This window comes from Balaenoptera acutorostrata, chromosome 17, assembly GCF_949987535.1.
Source record: "Balaenoptera acutorostrata chromosome 17, mBalAcu1.1, whole genome shotgun sequence".
NCBI classification, from domain to species: Eukaryota; Metazoa; Chordata; class Mammalia; order Artiodactyla; family Balaenopteridae; genus Balaenoptera; species Balaenoptera acutorostrata.
In genome coordinates, this window is record NC_080080.1 from 42,047,744 (window position 1) to 42,066,376 (window position 18,633).

The window sequence follows — 18,633 nt, forward strand, 5'->3', positions numbered from 1 at the left end:
GCAGTGAAATCGCCAAGTCTTAACCACTGGACCGTCAGGGAATTCCCCGCGTCTTCCTCTTCTAATAAGGCCACCAATCCTGTTAAATTAGGACGCCCACCCTTATGACCTCATTTAATCTTAATTAGCTCCTAAAAGCCCTAGCTCCAAATACAATTACATTGGGAGTTAGGGCTTCAACATACAAATTTGTGGGGGGGACACATAGTTCAGCCCATAGCAGGCAGCGTATGAGCTGGATAGTTGTGTGCTGTGCACTCCGGAGATGGTGTAGATCACATTCTCAGCTGTATTTACTCTTTATTTCCCAACTGTTGTTCTTAAATCTTTGGTAAAGACTTTGTAGTGAATAGCAAACTTAACAACAGAGCAAACAAGTTGAAATTATGTAGGGGGTGCATTGTCTGTATTTTTAAAGCCAAAAATAACCTTTGGCTGGAGTTTTGTTATTACTATGTGCTAGTAATTCTAAACAATGTAAGCAATAACATACTCCTCTAAAAAATCTTTTGTTGCTCTAAATTCTAAAGACTTGCTGCAGTTACTGTTGAGAGCTTTAATAGCTTCAAACTGACTCATTACTATTAGTTATCTTTTAATAAACATGGTATTCTACATGGAAGTGATTTGGGAGAACTCCCAGTTAAACAGTTGGCTCCTGTCATGCATACACTCAACTATACGAATTCATTTCAACAGTAAGTTCATGGGAATTCCCTGGCAGTCCAGTGCTTAGGACTCGGCTCTTTCACTGCCACAACCCTGGTATCCCGCAAGCTCCTCGATGTGGCCAAAGGAAAAAAAAAGAGTAAGTTCATAAAGGATCAGAAAGATCTGAGCTCACTCTGAGCTTAGTTCGTGTCTCCACCCCTAGTGTTATTAGATATCTTTGTGTTTAAAAAATAGATTTAAAATAAATAACGATGGCACAGTAATTGTATGGATACACAGAATTTTAATGACTTCATTTCTGCCGTTCCCTGTGACCTCTTGAACTTGTTATTTGTGTTTAACATTTAAAACAGTAAAAAGGAGTATAAACTGCAAGTTGTGATATTTTGGTTTGGTAATGCAAGTTTTAGTTCACATATAAAATATTTTGCCAAATTTGAATAATATCTTTATAATTGAAATGTATTATTCTTTTGGACTTCCCTGGTGGTGCAGTGGTTAAGAATCCACCTGCCAATGCAGGGGACATGGGTTGGATCCCTGGTCCTGGAAGATCCCACATGCCGCAGACCAACTAAGCCCATGTGCCACAACTACTGAGCCTGCGCTCTAGAGCCCATGAGCCACAACTACTGAAGCCCGTACACCACAAATACTGAGCCCATGTGCTGCAAATACTGAAGCCCGTGTGCCTAGAGCCCATGCTGCGCAACAAGAGAAGCCACCACAATGAGAAGCCCATGCACCGCAACAAAGAGTAGCCCCCACTCACCGCAACTAGAGAAAGCCCCCGCTCAGCAACAGACCCAAAGCTGTCAAAAAAGAAAATACTATCTATATTTAAAAAAAATAAAAATAAAATAAAATTATTGTTTGTTTTAAACCTAGAAAAAGAATCAAGGAAACACAAAGTTATATCAGTGGTACAATTTAGTATAGTTGTCTAAATTGTATCTTTTGCAGGTGCTTTGATTTGTTTTAAATGTATTTATTAGTTACTGGATGATTATTTACAAAAATATTATTGTATCAGGATGTAACCAAAGGGTTAAAATTAAAACTAGTAGGTAGAGCCTGAACCAAGATGGTGGAGTAGAAGGACGTGCTCTCACTCCCTCTTCTGAGAACACCAGAATCACAACTGCTGCTGGACAATCATTGACAGGAAGACGCTGGAACTCACCAAAAAAGATACCTCACATCCAAAGACAAAGGAGAAGCCACAGTGAGACGGTAGGAGGGGTGCAATCACAGCAAAATCAAATCCCATAACTGCTGGGTGGGTGACTCACAGACTGGAGAACACTTATACCACAGAAGTCCACCCACTGGAGTGAAGGTTCTGAGCCCCAAGTCAGGCTTTCCAACCTGGGGGTCTGGCAACGTGAGGAGGAATTCCTACAGAATCAGACTTTGAAGGCTAGTGGGATTTAATTGCAGGACTTTGACAGGACTGGGGGAAACAGAGACTCCACTCTTGGAGGGCACACACAAAGTAGTGTGCACATTGGGACCCAGGGAAAGGAGCAGTGACCCCAGGGGAGACTGAACCAGACCTACCTGCTAGTGTTGGAGGGTCTCCTGCAGAGGCAGGGGGTGGCTGTGGCTCACCGTGAGGACAAGGACACAGGCAGCAGAAGTTCTGGGAAGTACTCCTTGGTGTGAGCCCTCCCAGAGTCTGCCATTAGCCCTACCAAAGAGCCCAGGTAGTCTCCACTGTTGGGTTGCCTCAGGCCAAACAACCAACAGGGAGGGAACCCAGCCCCACCCATCAGCAGTCAAGCCAATTAAACTTTTACTGAGCTCTGCCCACCAGAGCAACACCCAGCTCTACCCACCACCAGTCCCTCCCATCAGGAAACCTGCACAAGCCTCTTAGATAGCCTCATCCACCAGAGGGGCAGACAGCAGAAACAAGAAGAACTACAATCCTGCAGCCTGTGGAACAAAAACCACATTCACAGAAAGATAGACAAGATGAAAAGGCAGAGGGCTATGTACCAGATGAAGGAACAAGATAAAACCCCAGAAAAACAACTAAATTAAGTGGAGATAGGCAACCTTCCAGAAAAAGAATTCAGAATAATGATAGTGAAGATGATCCAGGACCTCAGAAAAAGAATGGAAGCAAAGATCGAGAAGATGCAAGAAATGTTTAACAAAGACCTAGAAGAATTAAAGAACAAACAAACAGAGATGAACAATACAATAACTGAAATGAAAACTACACTAGAAGGAATCAATAGCAGAATAATTGAGGCAGAAGAATGGATAAGTGACCTGGAAGACAGAATGGTGGAATTCACTGCTGCAGAACAGAATAAAGAAAAAAGAATGAAAAGAAATGAAGAGAGCCTAAGAGACCTCTGGGACAACATTAAATGCAACAACATTTGCATTATAGGGGTCCCAGAAGGAGAAGAGAGAGAGAAAGGAACAGAGAAAATATTTGAAGAGATTATAGTCGAAAACTTCCCTAACATGGGAAAGGAAATAGCCACCCAAGTCCAGGAAGCGCAGTGAGCCCCATACACGATAAACCCAAGGAGAAACATGCCAAGACACACAGTAATCAAACTGGCAAAAACTAAAGCCAAAGAAAAATTATTGAAAGCAGCAAGGGAAAAACGACAAATAACATACAAGGGAACTCCCATAAGGTTAACAGCTGATTTCTCAGCAGAAACGCTACAAGCCAGAAGGGAGTGGCATGATATACTTAAAGTGATGGAAGCGGAGAATCTACAACCAAGAGTACTCTACCCAGCAAGGATCTCATTCAGATTCGATGGAGAAATCAAAAGCTTTACAGACAAGCAAAAGCTAAGAGAATTCAGCACCACCAAACCAGCTCTACAACAAATGCTAAAGGAACTTCTCTAAGTGAGAAACACAAGAGAAGAAAAGGACCTACAAAAACAAACCCAAAACAATTAAGAAAATGGTCATAGGAACATACATATCGATAATTACCTTAAACGTGAATGGATTAAATGCTCCAACCAAAAGACACAGGCTTGCTGAATGGATACAAAAACAAGACCCATATATAGGCTGTCTACAAGAGACCCACTTCAGACCTAGGGACACATACAGACTGAAAGTGAGGGGATGGAAAAAGATATTTCATCCAAATGGAAATCAAAAGAAAGCTGGAGTAGCAATACTCATATCAGATAAAATAGACTTTAAAATAAAGAATGTTACAAGAGACAAGGAAGGACACTACATAATGATCAAGGGATCAATCCAAGAAGAAGATATATATATAACAATTATAAATATATATGCACCCAACATAGGAGCACCTCAATACATAAGGCAACTGCTAACAGCTGTAAAAGAGGATACCGACAGTAACACAGTAATAGTGGGGGACTTTAACACCTCACTTACACCAATGGACAGATCATCTAAAATGAAAATAAATAAGGAAACAGAAGCTTTAAATGACACAATAGACCAGATAGAATTAATTGATATTTATAGGACATTCCATCCAAAAACAGCAGATTACACTTTCTTCTCAAGTGTGCACGGAACATTCTGCAGGATAGATCACATCTTGGGTCACAAATCAAGCCTCAGTAAATTTAAGAAAATTGAAATCATATCAAGCATCTTTTCTGACCACAATGCTATGAGATTAGAAATGAATTACAGGTGAAAAAACGTAAAAAACACAAACACATGGAGGCTTAACACTACATTACTAAATAACCAAGAGATCACTGAAGAAATCAAAGAGGAAATCAAAAAATACCTAGAGACAAATGATAATGAAAACATGATGATCCAAAACCTATGGGATGCAGCAAAAGCAGTTTCCCTAAGAGGGGATTCCCTCCCTAAGAGGGAAGTTTATAGCTATACAAGCCTACCTCAAGAAACAAGAAAAATCTCAAATAAACAATTCAACCTTACACCTAAAGGAACTAGAGAAAGAAGAACAAACAAAACCCAAAATTAGCAGAAGGAAAGAAATCATAAAGATCAGAGCAGAAATAAATGAAATAGAAACAAAGAAAACAATAACAAAGATCAATAAAACTAAAAGCTGGTTCTTTGAGAAGATAAACTAAATTGATAAACCATTAGCCAGAGTCATCAAGAAAAAGACAGAGAGAACTCAAATCAATACAATTAGAAATAAAAAAGGAGAAGTTACAACAGACACCGCAGAAATACAAAGCATCCTAAGAGACTACTACAAGCAACCCTATGCCAATAAAATGGACAACCTGGAAGAAATGGACAAATTCTTAGAAAGGTATAATCTTCCAAGACTGAACCAGGAAGAAGTAGAAAATATGAACAGACCAATCACAAGTAATGAAATTGAAACTGTGATTAAAAATCTTCCAACAGGTTTCCCTGGTGGTGCAGTGGTTGAGAGTCTGCCTGCCAATGCAGGGGATGTGGGTTCGAGCCCTGGTCTGGGAAGATCCCACATGCCACGGAGCAACTAGGCCCGTGAGCCACAATTACTGAGCCTGTGCGTCTGGAGCCGGTGCTCCGCAACGGGAAAGGCCACGATAGTGAGAGGCCCGTGCACCGCGATGAAGAGTGGCCCCCACTTGCCGCAACTGGAGAAAGCCCTCGCACAGAAACGAAGACCCAACACAGCCATAACTAAATAAATAAATTAAAAAAAAAATCTTCCAACAAACAAAAGTCCAGTACCAGATGGCTTCACAGGTGAATTCTATCAAATATTTAGAGAAGAGCTAACACCCACCCTTCTCAAACTCTTCCAAAAAACTGCGGAGGAAGGAACACTCCCAAACTCATTGTATGAGACCACCATCACCCTGACACCAAAACCAGGCAAAGATCCTACAAAAAAAGAAAATTACAGACCAATATCCCTGATGAATATCGATGCAAAAATCCTCAACAAAATACTAGCAAACAGAATCCAGCAACATATTAAAAGGATCATACACCATGATCAAGTGGGATTTATCCCAGGAATGCAAGGATTCTTCAATATATGCAAATCAATCAATGTGATACACCATATTAACAAATTGAAGAATAAAAACCATATGATCATCTCAATAGATGCAGAAAAAGGTTTTGACAAAATTCAACACCGATTTATGATAAAAACTCTCTGGAAAGTGGGCATAGAGGGAACCTACCTCAACATAATAAAGGCCATATATGACAAACCCACAGCAAACATCATTCTCAATGGTGAAAAACTGAAAGCATTTCCTCTAAGATCAGGAACAAGACAAGGATGTCCACTCTCACCGCTATTATTCAACATAGTTTTGGAACGCCTAGCCTCGGCAATCAGAGAAGAAAAAGAAATAAAAGGAATACAAATTGGAAAAGAAGAAGTAAAACTGTCAGTGTTTGCAGATGACATGAAACTATACATAGAGAATCCTAAAGATGCTACCAGAAAACTACTAGCACTAATCAATGAATTTGGTAAAGTTGCAGGATACAAAATTAATGCACAGAAATCTCTTGCATTCCTATACACTAATGCTGAAAAATCTGAAAGAGAAATTAAGGAAACACTCCCATTTACCATTGCAACAAAAAGAATGAAATACCTAGGAATAAACCTACCTAGGGAGACAAAAGACCTGTATGCAGAAAACTATAAGACATTGATGAAAGAAATTAAAGATGATACCAACAGTTGGAGAGATATACCATGTTCTTGGATTTGAAGAATCAATATTGTGAAAATGACTATACTACCCAAAGCAATCTACAGATTCAATGCAATCCCTATCAAATTACCAATGGCATTTTTTATGGAACTAGAACAAAAAATCTTAAAATTTGTATGGAGACACAAAAGACCCCGAATAGCCAAACCAGTGTTGAGGGGAAAAAACGGAGCTGGAGGAATCAGACTCCCTGACTTCAGACTATACTACAAAGCTACAGTAATCAAGACAATATAGTACTAGCACAAAAACAGAAACATAGATCAATGGAACAAGATAGAAAGCCCAGAGGTAAACCCACGCACCTATGGTCAACTAATCTATGACAAAGGAGGCAAAGATATACAATGGAGGAAAGACAGTCTCTTCAATAAATGGTGCTGGGAAAACTGGACAGCTACATGTAAAAGAATGAAATTAGTACACTCCCTAACACCATACAGAAAAATAAACTCCAGATGGATTAGAGACCTAAATGTAAGACCGGACACTATAAAACTCTTAGAGGAAAACATAGGAAGAACAATCTTTGACATAAATCACAGCAAGATCCTTTTTGATCCACCTCCTAGAGTAATGGAAATAAAAACAAAAATAAACAAATGGGACCTAATGAAACTTCAAAGCTTTTGCACGACAAAGGAAACCATAAACAAGACGAAAAGACAACCCTCAGAATGGGAGAAAATATCTGCAAACGAATCAACAGACAAAGGATTAATCTCCAAAATATATAAATAGCTCATGCAGCTCAATATTAAAGAAACAAATAACCCAATCCAAAAATGGGCAGAAGACCTAAATAGACATTTCTCCAAAGAAGACATACAGATGGCCACGAAGCACATGAAAAGCTGCTCAACATCACTAATTATTAGAGAAATGCAAATCAAAATTACAATGAGGTGTCACCTCACACCAGTTAGAATGGGCTTCATCAGAAAATCTACAAACAACAAATGCTGGAGAGGGTGTGGAGAAAATGGAACCCTCTTGCACTGTTGGTGGGAATGTAAACTGATACAGCCACTATGGAGAACAGTATGGAGGTTCCTTAAAAAACTAAAAATAGATTTACCATATGATCCAGCAATCCCACTACTGGGCGTATACCCAGAGAAAACGATAATTCAAAAAGACACATGCACCCCAATGTTCACTGCAGCACTATTTATAATAGCCAGGTCATGGAAGCAACCTAAATGCCCATCAACACCGAATGGATAAAGAAGGTGTGGTGCATATATACAATGGAATATTACTCAGCCATAAAAAGGAACGAAATTGAGTCATTTGTTGAGATGTGGATGGATCTAGAGACTGTCATACAGAGTGATGTAAGTCAGAAAGAGAAAAAGAAATATCGTATATTAACGCATATATGTGGAACCTAGAAAAATGGTAAAGGTGAACCGGTTTGCAGGGCAGAAATTGAGACATGGCTGTAGAGAACAAACGTATGGACACCAAGCAGGGAAAGCCGCAGGGGGGTGGTCGTGGTGGTGTGATGAATTGGTCAATTGGGATTGACATGTATACACTTATGTGTATAAAATTGATGACTAATAAGAGCCTGCTGTATAAAAAAAAAATAGAAAAAACCTGTTTAGTAGGTTTATAGACATGTGCAATTAAAAAAAAAAACGAACACTACTGTTACCTTGGGAAAAAAAAAAACCGGTAGGTACTTTATTACTATTATTACGTTATTATTTAATTAATTATTATTATTATTTTTTAACTGACACACACACATATAAAGTTCAGTAGAAGAAATTTTTCATTGTCTCTATTTCTCTTCTGGTCATTGCTATCATTCATTTAATTTCTTTCTTTTTTCTTTTTCCTTTTTTACTTACAGTAAATGCAGCAGTAAATCAGCAGTTGAATTCCATTACAATTGTTATGTTGGAAGAGGAAGAAAGGGGGAAAAAGTCAAATGCTTTCTTAGTAGAAACACACACACACACACACACACACACACACACACAAACTGAGCAGAAGAAAGAAAATGAAGAGCTGGGAAATAAACACTAAGATTCCTCAAGCCCAGCAGAGCTCACCGGAAAGCAGAAGAGCTGGTAGGGAGCAGAAGGAAGGCAGCAGGGCTTCCCTGGTGGCGCAGTGGTTAATAATCTGCCTGCCAATGCAAGGGACATGGGTTCGAGCCCTGGCCTGGGAAGATCCTACATGCCGTGGAGCAACTAAGCCCGTGCGCTACAATTACTGAGCCTGAGCTCTAGAGCCCGTGAGCCACAACTACTGAAGCCTGCGCGCCTAGAGCCCATGCTCCACAACAAGAGAAGCCACGACAATGAGAAGCCCGTGCACCGCAACGAAGAGTAGCCCCCACTCACCACAACTAAAGAAGGCTTGTGCACAGCAACGAAGACCCAACACAGCCAAAAATAAATAAATAAATTTATTAAAAAAAAGAAAAAGAAAAAGAAGGAAGGCAGCAGATAGGTCCAGAAGCTAAGGCCAATCCTGTTCCTAAGGGGGGTGGGGGAGGGGACAAGAAGCCTGGAGAAATGGTTTCCCAGTCCCAAGGCAATGAAACATCTTCGCTCCTGCTCCACGGAGAAAGCAGCACAGAGAAAAACTTCATTTTTACGAAATTTGAGAGCTATCCTAGTTCTTCCACTTGTAAGGATGCACTCTGGGTGCCAGGAAAGGAAGGGGGAAATGTATGTGTGTTTCAGGGCCACGGGCACTAAGGCTGCCCCTGGAAAGGAAAGGAATTGAAGGCCTAAGTGGGGGAACCTAAGCTGGGTCCTTCAGAAGTTAAGCTTTATGGCTTTCTCAGCTGCTCTGGGACAGAAGGCAGTCTGTAGGCCAAGAAGGCAGAAAAGTTCCATCCTAAGTCACTGTGGTCCCTCCTATCTACTTCCCACAATTTTCTCAAAACTCTGGGCTGGAACAAAAGGAGTTGAGAGTTCTCTTTTGCCTTGATGGCTTCCCAAAGACATCCTAAAATACCTGATGAGGGATGTGAAGAGAGGCTAGAGATTTAGAAATCTCTAAATCTGCTGCTGTGAGACAGCTGTGGGGGACCTTCAGTGCCAGTTGTTCCCTGCCCACAGGAACACGTGTTATGATATAAGGGGCCACAGGTAGGCTTCTGTGGTGCTACCTGCAGTAGTACAAGGATTAAACCACTGGTTGCATGGTGGGTGGGTTTGGACATAAGCTGGCGGGACCAAACTAAAATTACTAACAAAGGAGGAAAGAAATAGGGCTCATGGGAGGTGGGGGACAGAACAGACTGTACAGTGGAACTGAAGATCATACCTATTTACAGGGAAGTAGAAAAAGCTTGGTAATCAGTGGATCAAACTGAATGTGAACCCTGGGAAAGGATAGAAAACCCTTCCCTCTTGCCTGACTCCTCTTCATTCCCCTACTATGGTCTACACTATCCTGAGATCCCTCTCCAGTTGCTCAGTTAATTCCCCAGGAAAGGCAAACCTCTACCCAAGAGCTGGTTTGGCAAGAATACAGGTGAAGTAAGAATCAGAATTGGAGAAAGCTGACAGTGGAGACTGGGTTGGAGTAGCTGCCGTCCGTACTGTTTTCTACAGCCCCTCCCCAAACCTCAAATACACCTTGGATTCCATTTAATTAAAAAGGTAAGGGACTTCCATGGTGGCGCAGTGGTTGAGAATCTGCCTGCCAATACAGGGGACACGGGTTCGAGCCCTGGTCTGGGAAGATCCCACATGCCGCGGAGTAACTGGGCCCGTGAGCCACAATTACTGAGCCTGCGCATCTGGAGCCCGTGCTCCGCAACAAGAGGCCGCGATAGTGAGAGGCCCGCGCACCGCGATGAAGAGTGGCCCCCACTTGCCACAACTAGAGAAAGCGCTCGCGCAGAAACAAAGACCCAACACAGCCATAAATAAATAAATAAATAAATAAAAATTAAAAAGGTAAGAAGGCAGGTAAATCAATCAGAACCCTCATAAAACAACTATCACAACTGAACTACCATTAAAGAACAAAGTGCAGGGGGATTTAGTGCCTGGGGCTAAGGCCATCTGCAGGTCAGAGGGGAAAAAATGCTTATGTATAAATCAGAGTATGGGTATCAGAAACTTGTCCCTCCTCCAATTAGATCACAGCAGCACCCAAGATTCAGGCAACCAATGAAGATTCTTTGGAGGACTCTGGGGTCCAGAGTCTCCCCCACTATGGGGGAAAAGCTATCTAAGAGGTTGGGTGAGGGGAAACTAGGTCTTGGAAGAGATCCAGAGGCACAGATGACACTGCATCTCCACCGCTTCCACCTCTGCCCAGTTACTAAAACATGACTCCCACCTGGTGCCCAAGATTTTTCTTCCCATTCTCACCTCTACTTAGAAACACCCTCCACATGGCCAGCTCATGAATACTGCAGTGTTTTCAAAGATGAGAAACTCCAACCAAATAAAAACAAAAACTCCCTCTTGCTCTGAGCTTTACCTTCCGCCAGGGCCTCTAATGTCATTGAACAGAAAACCTCCTTCCTCAGTTCCTGGGTTCACCACCTTCTCCATCCTGGGGAGAGGAGGAAAAGGGGATGCAGATTGACCAAAAGCAGAATGGGAAGGGGCAGGAGACAAAAAGTGTTTTCTGAAAAAATGGGGAGGAGGAGGAAAGATAAGTAGGTCACTGTCTTGTACCTATAATGCAAAGTAAAGAAAGTTTGTTTTAGAGGGTGAGTCTTGGGGGATCTGACCCCCAAGCCCCAGGGTAGGTAACAGCTGCCTGATGTTGGTTGCTAGAGTGGTAAAAAGTGCCATGATGGAGCTGTTAGGAGGCAGCCCTTGAGAGCCAGGGCTTAGTGTGCTTCTACCGTGGGGGCTGTGTGCTGAGCGGTGGGGATGGAGGTTACTTCTCAGTTCTCATGCTAACTCTACACTTGTTTGCTGCTAGCCACCTGCTCAGTTGCTACAACACTGGCTCTTATTCTGCTGGGACTGCTCTTGGAGATCCATACCCAGGCTTTGGCCCGAGGCGCCCCCAGATTCTAGGGTTCATTCTGGCAGCTTCTTAGCTGTTGCCAGGAAGGAATAATTCACGTTCATAGCTGTCTTGGCTGAAGTCTCCATAAACAATAAGCTGTTTTCATCTTCATACACCTGGGCCTCTCCATATTCTACCCTGTGCTTGCTGCCTGGGTCAGCTTTGGTCCCTGACAGGGCAATAACCATGCTAGGACTGGCCTGTCACTGTAGTTCCTTTATTCATAGTCTAGTGAAATATAAAGACAAACGTATGGAGTGGCACTCAGTAATTCAGGACAGATTTGTCATTTGTGGGTTTTATATGCTGGTAAGATAAAAATTTCAGTCTTAGGGAATTCCCTGGCCATACAGTGGTTAGGACACAACACTTTCACTGCTGGGACCCAGGTTCAATCCCTGGCTGGGGAATTAAGATCCTGCAAGCTGTGTGATACGACCAAAAACAAAAAATAAAACAAACAAAAAATATACATATATATATTTCAGCCTTAATAACCTTCTCAATTTTAAGACCATTTGTATAGAGATAAATATTCTGTGAACTTTTCTGGCCAAACTAGCCTGTTATCCTGGTGAAGACACAGCCATATCAGAAAAAAAAAAAAAAGTAATAATTTAATTTTAAAAAAGTCATGTTCTGGTTTTACTTGTAAATCAAAAAGAAAAAAGATTAGGACATGTTAATACATGTTTTGGAAGATATAGCTACTTTCATTCAGTTTGATAAGTCACTAAAAAATTCTTTAAAATTTGTAGTTTTAATCTTTCTTTGGATTTTCTGGGTTTTTTAAAAACAATTGGTGAATTTTTTAATTAACCAGAATTAATTATAGTTATTATATAAATTTATGCTTATGACACAAATGATAGTGACTGAGATGTATGCTGAGAGATTGTGTGCTTAAAAAAAACTAAATGAATTAAATAATCAAAATTTTAGTATCTGAAACTGTTCACTAACTGATAAATAAGCCAGTATTTTTCAAGCCTTTATATGTGTTCAAAATGTCAAATAGGTGGCAGGACTTTCTAGGCGTGTTAAACTTGTGATTGAAGTTATAAAATATTGTTAAAGGTGTTTTGTTTACAGTTATAAAATGCTTTAGAATGTTGTTATGGTTATTAAGTGTAGAAGGTTGGTTGTGTGTACAGTTATAAAATGTTGTAGAAGGTTGTTTTGCTGACTATATCGTTATTGGAAATAGTCTACTTTAAAAATACTCGAGGTTATTATATTAGACAAAACTCTTTTTGTTGCAAGTCATAGCAACTCAGTTTGATAGCCATTGACCTTCTTAGTTTCATGTGCTTGCAGCTTCTCTGCATCATAGGAGTGGGTAGTCATGGGAAGGGCTGTGGCTCTCCCAGGTTGAGTTGTGGACTCAGCTCTGAAGCAGTCACTGTTGCCATGTGGACAGGTTAATCCACAGGTATCCTTTAGGGCATGGGGTTCAATGATTGCACTCCCACCTGGACCATAAAGAGTGAGGAATGGGTGGTTCCCAAAGGAAGGCATATTGGGCAGATAAGTCACATCTGTCCACTCAGGTTTCCTTTCAAAATGATTCTTATCTGTGAACAGCCTTGTGGGGCCTAAGTTTGGATTGTCTTCATTTGGGAAATGACAATACTGCTGGATTTACTCATTATTTTTATGAAATCATAAAAAGAATAAAGTTGTAATTTGCATCGTTATGGATCTCAGGGTTTGTGGTGAAACTGAAGAGACTTTCTTACAGGATCATCAAAAATCATCAAAAATAGGAAAGTATGTGCCTTTGGAGGTTGCTGAAGATAACAAATTTTATCCTATACAATCAAAGAATATTTCCATAGAAAATCAATATTTCCTCTCTGCTTTGGTCAGCAATGTCAGATTCTCAGATACTTTACGAATTCTGACATGTGACATATCTCAAAATAAACAAAAACGAGTTGAGTATTTTAACCATACCAGTACTTCAGAAACCATTGAAGGTTTTCAGTGTTCACCTTACCCCGAAATTGATCAATTTGTTCTCTTGTTGGTGAATAAAAATGGCATTAAAGGAGGAATTCGGCGTTGGAACTACTTTTTCCTGGAAGAATTATTGGTTTATGATATTTGTAAATACCGCTGGTGTGAAAACATTGGAAGAGCCCACAAGAGTAATAATATCATGATTTTGGTTGACCTGAAAAATGAAGTTTGGTATCAAAAATGTCATGACCCTATATGTAAAGCAGAAAACTTCAAATCTGACTGTTTCCCATTACCTGCTGAAGTGCGTCTCCTATTTCTTCTCAAAGAGGAAGAGGAGTTTACAGCAGATAAAACAAGGAACAGTGAAACCAAGAATCCTCGTGAACCATCATCTAGTGTATCGTCAAAAGGTACATTTTCTGATGCTGACTGGGATAATGGCATTGATGATGCGTATATTTTGGAGGCTACAGAAGATGCTGAATTGGCAGAAGCTGCAGAGAACAGTCTTCTGGGTTATAATGGAATTGATGAAATTCCTGATGAACTAATTATAGAAGTATTACAAGAGTAGCTAATTATGGACACTTACATAAGTAGGCTGTAATTTGCTTGAAAACAGATTTAATAACAAACAAACATTTACGTTTGGTAGGAAAGGTATCTCCAAAATTAATTATGTTCGTTATCTTATTATTTAGAAATAGCATATCTGACTTTTTATTTTTTATTTATTTTATTTTTGGCTGTGTTGGGTCTTAGTTGTGGCACGCAGGATCTTCACTGTGGCACGTGGGATCTTTCGTTGTGGCACTCGGGCTCAGTAGTTGTGGTGCATGGGCTCCAGAGCACGTGCACTCTGTAGTTGCGGCATGTGGGCTCTCTAACTGTGGCTTGTGTGCTCAGTAGTTGCAGCACATGGGCTAAGTTGCCCCATGGCATGTGGGATCTTAGTTGTCTGACCAGGGATCGAACCTGCATCCCCTGCATTGGAAGGCGGATTCTTAACCATTGGACCACCAGGGAAGTCCCTTAACAGAAGAAAACCATAGTGAATTTATATAATGCTCCACTATTTAAAAATTCTTCTCTAGAGTTTGGTAGGTTGTGTTAGTTTGTATAAAAACTTACTTGCAAAATTTAATTTCATTTAGCAAATGTAAAATTTAAAACTTAAGATGATCAATTCAGTTGTATTTTATTCAATAAACAATAGTTGAGGGTAGACTACAGGCCAGGGACTGTGCTGAAAGCTGGGAGTACAAAGATGAACCAGGGCACAGGGCAGAGCCAGGGCACAGTCTCTGCCATCAAGGAGCCAATTGTGAGAGGGAAGAAACATACACATAAGTTTAATATAATATGCAGGGTGCCATGTTAGAAGATTGCCGAGACATAGGGCAGAACTTAGAGTACCCAGCACATTCAGGAAAGGCTTCATGGAGGAAATGAGCTGAACCTTGAAGAAAGAACAAAATTGATCTGGAAGAAGACCCTGAGAAAGGCAAGCCTGGCAGAGGCTCAAGCCTCGAGCAACGGCTCAGAGGTGTAAATTAATATGGCACGTGTGCAGAAAGCTCAAAGAGCTGGATACAGTTAGAACATAAATGTCAAGGTGAAGAGTGACAGGAGACAGAGAGAGGAGTGTCTTGACATTCTTGGCTATGATGCTAGAGAACTTGCGCTTAATGCAGGTTAGAGTTACATTTCAGATGGGCTACTGTGCTGCAGTGTAGCCGAAGGCTTAAAGAGGGGTAAGCCTGGAGGGAGGGAGTCTAGTCAAAATACTAACGTGACAGTCCGGTGAAAAGATGATGAGGGATTGAACTGGGTGAGACAAAAAATATTTTTTATTCATCTTTGAATCTCTAGTGCCTGGTATAATTCCTGGTACATGGAATGAACTCAAATAATATTTACAAGTTTAGCTACATTTATTTTTTCTCTTCTGCATTCCAATGAAATCTCCACCTTTTGGCTTTAGAACCACATTTCTAGTGACTATCATAATACAAACTGGAGTTCTAGAAGCTAACTCTACAAATACATCATGCAATATACAGCAAGAATATATATGCTGCTGAAGAAAATCTGCTTAACATGACCATAATTCATTCCACAAACATCACACTTTCCTTTGCTTTTCCTGGACCACAGGGTTGTGGATAAGAATATAGATTTAGAAGGATTGTTTAAATGATCATTGCAATAAAAAAAACTAAAGCCAAATGGCCTATCGACTAAGCAATGATTTGTGCAGAAATAAGCAAATCTGCAGCTGTGTTGCCTATAAAAGACCGTATACCTTGCTGGGCACTTGATTGATTTGTTGGAATATGTTTTAAAAAGTCTCTGAAACCAGCGTTTAGTCTGAAATTGGGCATTTCATATAAATATATTACCGAAGACTGAGGTATCAAGATGAGGAGAACTAAACAAAGCTAGTGGGTGAGGGCAGGAAAGGAGTAAAGAATCCTATGAGGCCTCAAGCAGGTTAGATTATTAACCACTGGGAATCTGACACCATTCAAGCCCTTCACTGGATATCAAAGGGAATTTCATCTGTGCCCACATTTCTTTTACTTTTTGATAAAGAATCATAGTTTTCACATTTCTTTTACATTACTCACTTTTGGACTTTTTTTCTCCAATGCCCTCTAAATCCGTGAGATATTTTGGGAGAAAATTTACTAATGGTAATGGCATATTTAGCATCTACCTTTTTTTTTAATAAAGGGAACATTCTCATAAGATATTTTACCAAGACATGTGTGAGATCTCTTCACTTTGTGAAATAGGGATGGGAGTGGAACAAGGACAGTTTTTTTTTTTTTTTAACATCTTTATTGGAGTATAACACACACAATGGTGTGTTAGTTTCTGCTTTATAACAAAGTGAATCAGTTACACATATACATATGTTCCCATATCTCTTCCCTCTTGCGTCTCCCTCCCTCCCACCCTCCCTATCCCACCCCTCTAGGTGGTCACAAAGCACTGAATTGATCTCCTTGTGCTATGCGGCTGCTTCCCACTAGCTATCTATTTTACGTTTGGTAGTGTATATATGTCCATGCCACTGTCTCACTTTGTCACAGCTTACCATTCCCCCTCCCCATATCCTCAAGTCCATTCTCTAGTAGGTCTGTGTCTTTATTCCTGTCTTGCCCCTAGGTTCTTCATGACAATTAAGGACAGTTTTTTTTTTTTTTTTCAAACATCTTTATTGAAGTATAATTGCCTTACAATAGTGTGTTAGCATCTGCTTTATAACAAAGTGAATCTGTTATACATATACAATATGTTCCCATTTCTCTTCCCTCCAGCATCTCCCTCCCTCCCACCCTCCCCATCCCACCCCTCTAGGTGGTCACAAAGCACCGAGCTGATCTCCCTGTGCTATGCGGCTGCTTCCCACTAGCTATCTATTTTACATTTGGTAGTGTATATATGTCCATGACACTCTCTTACCCTGTCACATCTCACCCCACCCCCTCCCCATATCCTCAAGTCCATTCTCTAGTAGGTCTGTGTCTTTATTCCCGTCTTGCCACTAGGTTCTTCATGGCCTTTTTTTTTTTTTTTTTTCCCTTAGATTCCATATATATGTGTTAGCATACTGTATTTGTTTTTCTCTTTCTGACTTACTTCACTCTGTATGACAGACTCTAACTCCATCCACCTCATTACAAATACCTCCATTTCATTTCTTTTTATGGCTGAGTAATATTCCATTGTATATATGTGCCACATCTTCTTTATCCATTCATCTGTCGATGGACATTTAGGTTGCTTCCATGTCCTGGCTATTGTAAATAGAGCTGCAATGAACATTTTGGTACATGACTCTTTTTGACCTATGGTTTTCTCAGGGTATATGCCCAGTAGTGGGATTGCTGGGTCGTATGGTAGTTCTATTTGTAGTTTTTTAAGGAACCTCCATACTGTTCTCCATAGTGGCTGTATCAATTTACATTCCCACCAACAGTGCAAGAGTGTTCCCTTTCCTCCACACCCTCTCCAGCATTTATTGTTTCTAGATTTTTTGATGATGGCCATTCTGACCGGTGTGAGATGATATCTCATTGTAGTTTTGATTTGCATTTCTCTAATGATTAATGATGCTGAGCATTCTTTCATGTGTCTGTAGGCCATCTGTATATCTTCTTTGGAGAAATGTCTATTTAGATCTTCTGCCCATTTTTGGATTGGGTTGTTCGTTTTTTTGTTATTGAGCTGCATGAGCTGCTTGTAAATCTTGGAGATTAATCCTTTGTCAGTTGCTTCATTTGCAAATATTTTCTCCCATTCTGAGGGTTGTCTTTTGGTCTTGTTTATGGTTTCCTTTGCTGTGCAAAAGCTTTTCAGTTTCATTAGGTCCCATTTGTTTATTTGTGTTCTTATTTCCATTTCTCTGGGAGCTGGGTCAGAAAGAATCTTGCTGTGATGTATGTCATAGAGTGTTCTGCCTATGTTTTCCTCTAAGAGTTTGATAGTGTCTGCCCTTACACTTAGGTCTTTAATCCATTTTGAGTTTATTTTTGTGCATGGTGTCAGGGAGTGTTCTAATTTCATACTTTTACATGTTCCTGTCCAATTTTCCCAGCACCACTTATTGAAGAGGCTGTCTTTTCTCCACTGTATATGCTTGCCTCCTTTATCAAAGATAAGTTGACCATATGTGTGTGGGTTTATCTCTGGGCTTTCTATCCTGTTCCATTGATCTATATTTCTGTTTTTGTGCCAATACCAAACTGTCTTGATTACTGAAGCTTTGTAATATAGTCTGAAGTCAGGGAGCCTGATTCCCCCAGCTCCATTTTTCGTTCTCAAGATTGCTTTGGCTATTCGGGGTCTTTTGTGTTTCCATACAAATTGTGAAATGTTTTGTTCTAGTTCTGTGAAAAATGCCAGTGGTAGTTTGATAGGGATTGCATTGAATCTGTAGATTGCTTTGGGTAGTAGAGACATTTTCACAATGTTGATTCTTCCAATCCAGGAACATGGTATATCTCTCCATCTATTTGTATCATCTTTAATTTCTTTCATCAGTGTCTTATAATTTTCTGCATACAGGTCTTTTGTCTCCTTAGGTAGGTTTATTCCTAGATATTTTATTCTTTTTGTTGCAATGGTAAATGGGAGTGTTTTCTTAATTTCACTTTCAGATTTTTCGTCATTAGTGTATAGAAATGCAAGAGATTTCTGTGCATTAATTTTGTATCCTGCTACTTTACCAAATTCATTGATTAGCTCTAGGAGTTTTCTGGTAGCATCTTTAGGATTCTCTATGTATAGT

The 18,633-nt window shown here is 40.2% G+C and overlaps 1 protein-coding gene across 1 annotated transcript; it reads left to right on the top strand.

Moving 5' to 3' along the window:
• The first annotated feature begins 13,065 nt into the window (after positions 1-13,065).
• On the top strand, positions 13,066-13,964 carry LOC114236812 (DNA-directed primase/polymerase protein-like). Its single transcript, XM_057531907.1, has one exon. The coding sequence runs from the start codon at positions 13,066-13,068 to the stop codon at positions 13,906-13,908; it is 843 nt and encodes a 280-aa protein (XP_057387890.1). The 3' UTR covers positions 13,909-13,964.
• Positions 13,965-18,633: the final 4,669 nt, after the last annotated feature.

Coding starts and splice junctions, on each gene's coding strand:
- LOC114236812 (XM_057531907.1), top strand. CDS start 13,066: ATGGATCTCAGGGTTTGTGGTGAAACTGAAGAGACTTTCTTACAGGAT.